At 55.0% G+C, this 1,090-nt stretch overlaps 1 protein-coding gene across 1 annotated transcript in view; it reads left to right on the top strand.

The window, feature by feature from the left end:
• Window positions 1-1,090, top strand: part of ADCY1 (adenylate cyclase 1) — a gene marked incomplete at its 5' end in the record, with an annotated part of 246,252 nt that overhangs the window by 221,264 nt on the left and 23,898 nt on the right. Inside the window, one exon of the mRNA XM_004708178.2 lies at window positions 855-971. Coding sequence (XP_004708235.1) covers window positions 855-971 — 117 coding nt within the window. The remainder of the gene's footprint in view (window positions 1-854; window positions 972-1,090) is intronic.

The raw sequence follows: 1,090 nt of genomic DNA, 5'->3' as shown, positions 1-1,090 counted from the left end.
CAAGATCCACCCCGGGACTCAGCACAGTGTCAGTCCTCCCCAGCCCTCTGGTCTGGGTCAGGTCTGTGTCCGGTGGAAAAGCAGAAGTGCTTCACACACAGTGATCACAGAAGTTCTTGCCTCTTCATTGCTTGCACCAAGCCAGCTACTTGTTCACAGCCTCTTGAGCCCTCAGGGTACTTGCCAAGGTTGGGGCCATCCCTGCTGGGTTTATCTCTGTAAGGCTGCAGAGCTAGTTACCATGCCTCTGTGCTGGACCCAGAGCCTCTATTTTTGCCCCTGCACTGCTGCCCTAGGCTTGGCTGCTGCATTAACCCCTTCTGCTGACCTTCAGTCTCGCACCTGCCCACTGCAAGCACCTTGCGCCTTTCTGCTCATCTCTTTGTCTCAGAGAGCAGTGAGCTCCTGGTGGAGGAGGGTCATTCTGAAGATAACGATGAACCTAGTGGTGTGTCCAGGCCACCTGGATACCAGCATTCCAGAAATGTCAGAAGGTAGCTCTAGCTGCCCTGAGGCCTGGCCTGGCTCAGGCAGCAGAGACTGGATCACAGAAAGGGCTACTGGGCCATCCTAACTCCAGAAGGACGGTGTAGGGACAAGCGGTGGGGATGGTATTAATGCCTTGGTCGGTGCTTTCAGACTTCTGCTAGTGGGAGTGATGGTTAGGAATCTGTGGGTCCTTTGGCTCTTTATAACCTGCTCTCAGTATCCTCTCTGGTGGAGGGGTAGGGAACGGCCTGGCCCAGGCTCTTGTGCACTTGGAGCTGAGTTCGGTGGATCTCAATGAAGTGGGATGAGGATGTGCTGTTAACGGTCCTCTGAGGAGTAATCAAGGGTCCCGGGGTCCTTGTCAGGCAGAAGAAGAACGTGATGACATGGAGAAGGTCAAATTGGACAACAAGAGGATCCTCTTTAACCTCTTGCCAGCCCATGTAGCCCAGCACTTCCTCATGTCAAATCCCAGGAACATGGTAAGCTCTGCTCCTGTCCCTCACCTCCGGTCCTGGCACAGGGGCCTTTAGTTGGGGGTGTGGTGGAGCTGCAAGTGGAGGGGTGACATGCAGTTAACCTCTCGCCATGTCTCTGCCCC

Source organism: Echinops telfairi, unplaced genomic scaffold (assembly GCF_000313985.2).
Source record: "Echinops telfairi isolate 266 unplaced genomic scaffold, ASM31398v2 ScPeMD7_7;HRSCAF=31, whole genome shotgun sequence".
NCBI classification, from domain to species: Eukaryota; Metazoa; Chordata; class Mammalia; order Afrosoricida; family Tenrecidae; genus Echinops; species Echinops telfairi.
This window is presented reverse-complemented; position numbering and strand designations above follow the sequence as displayed.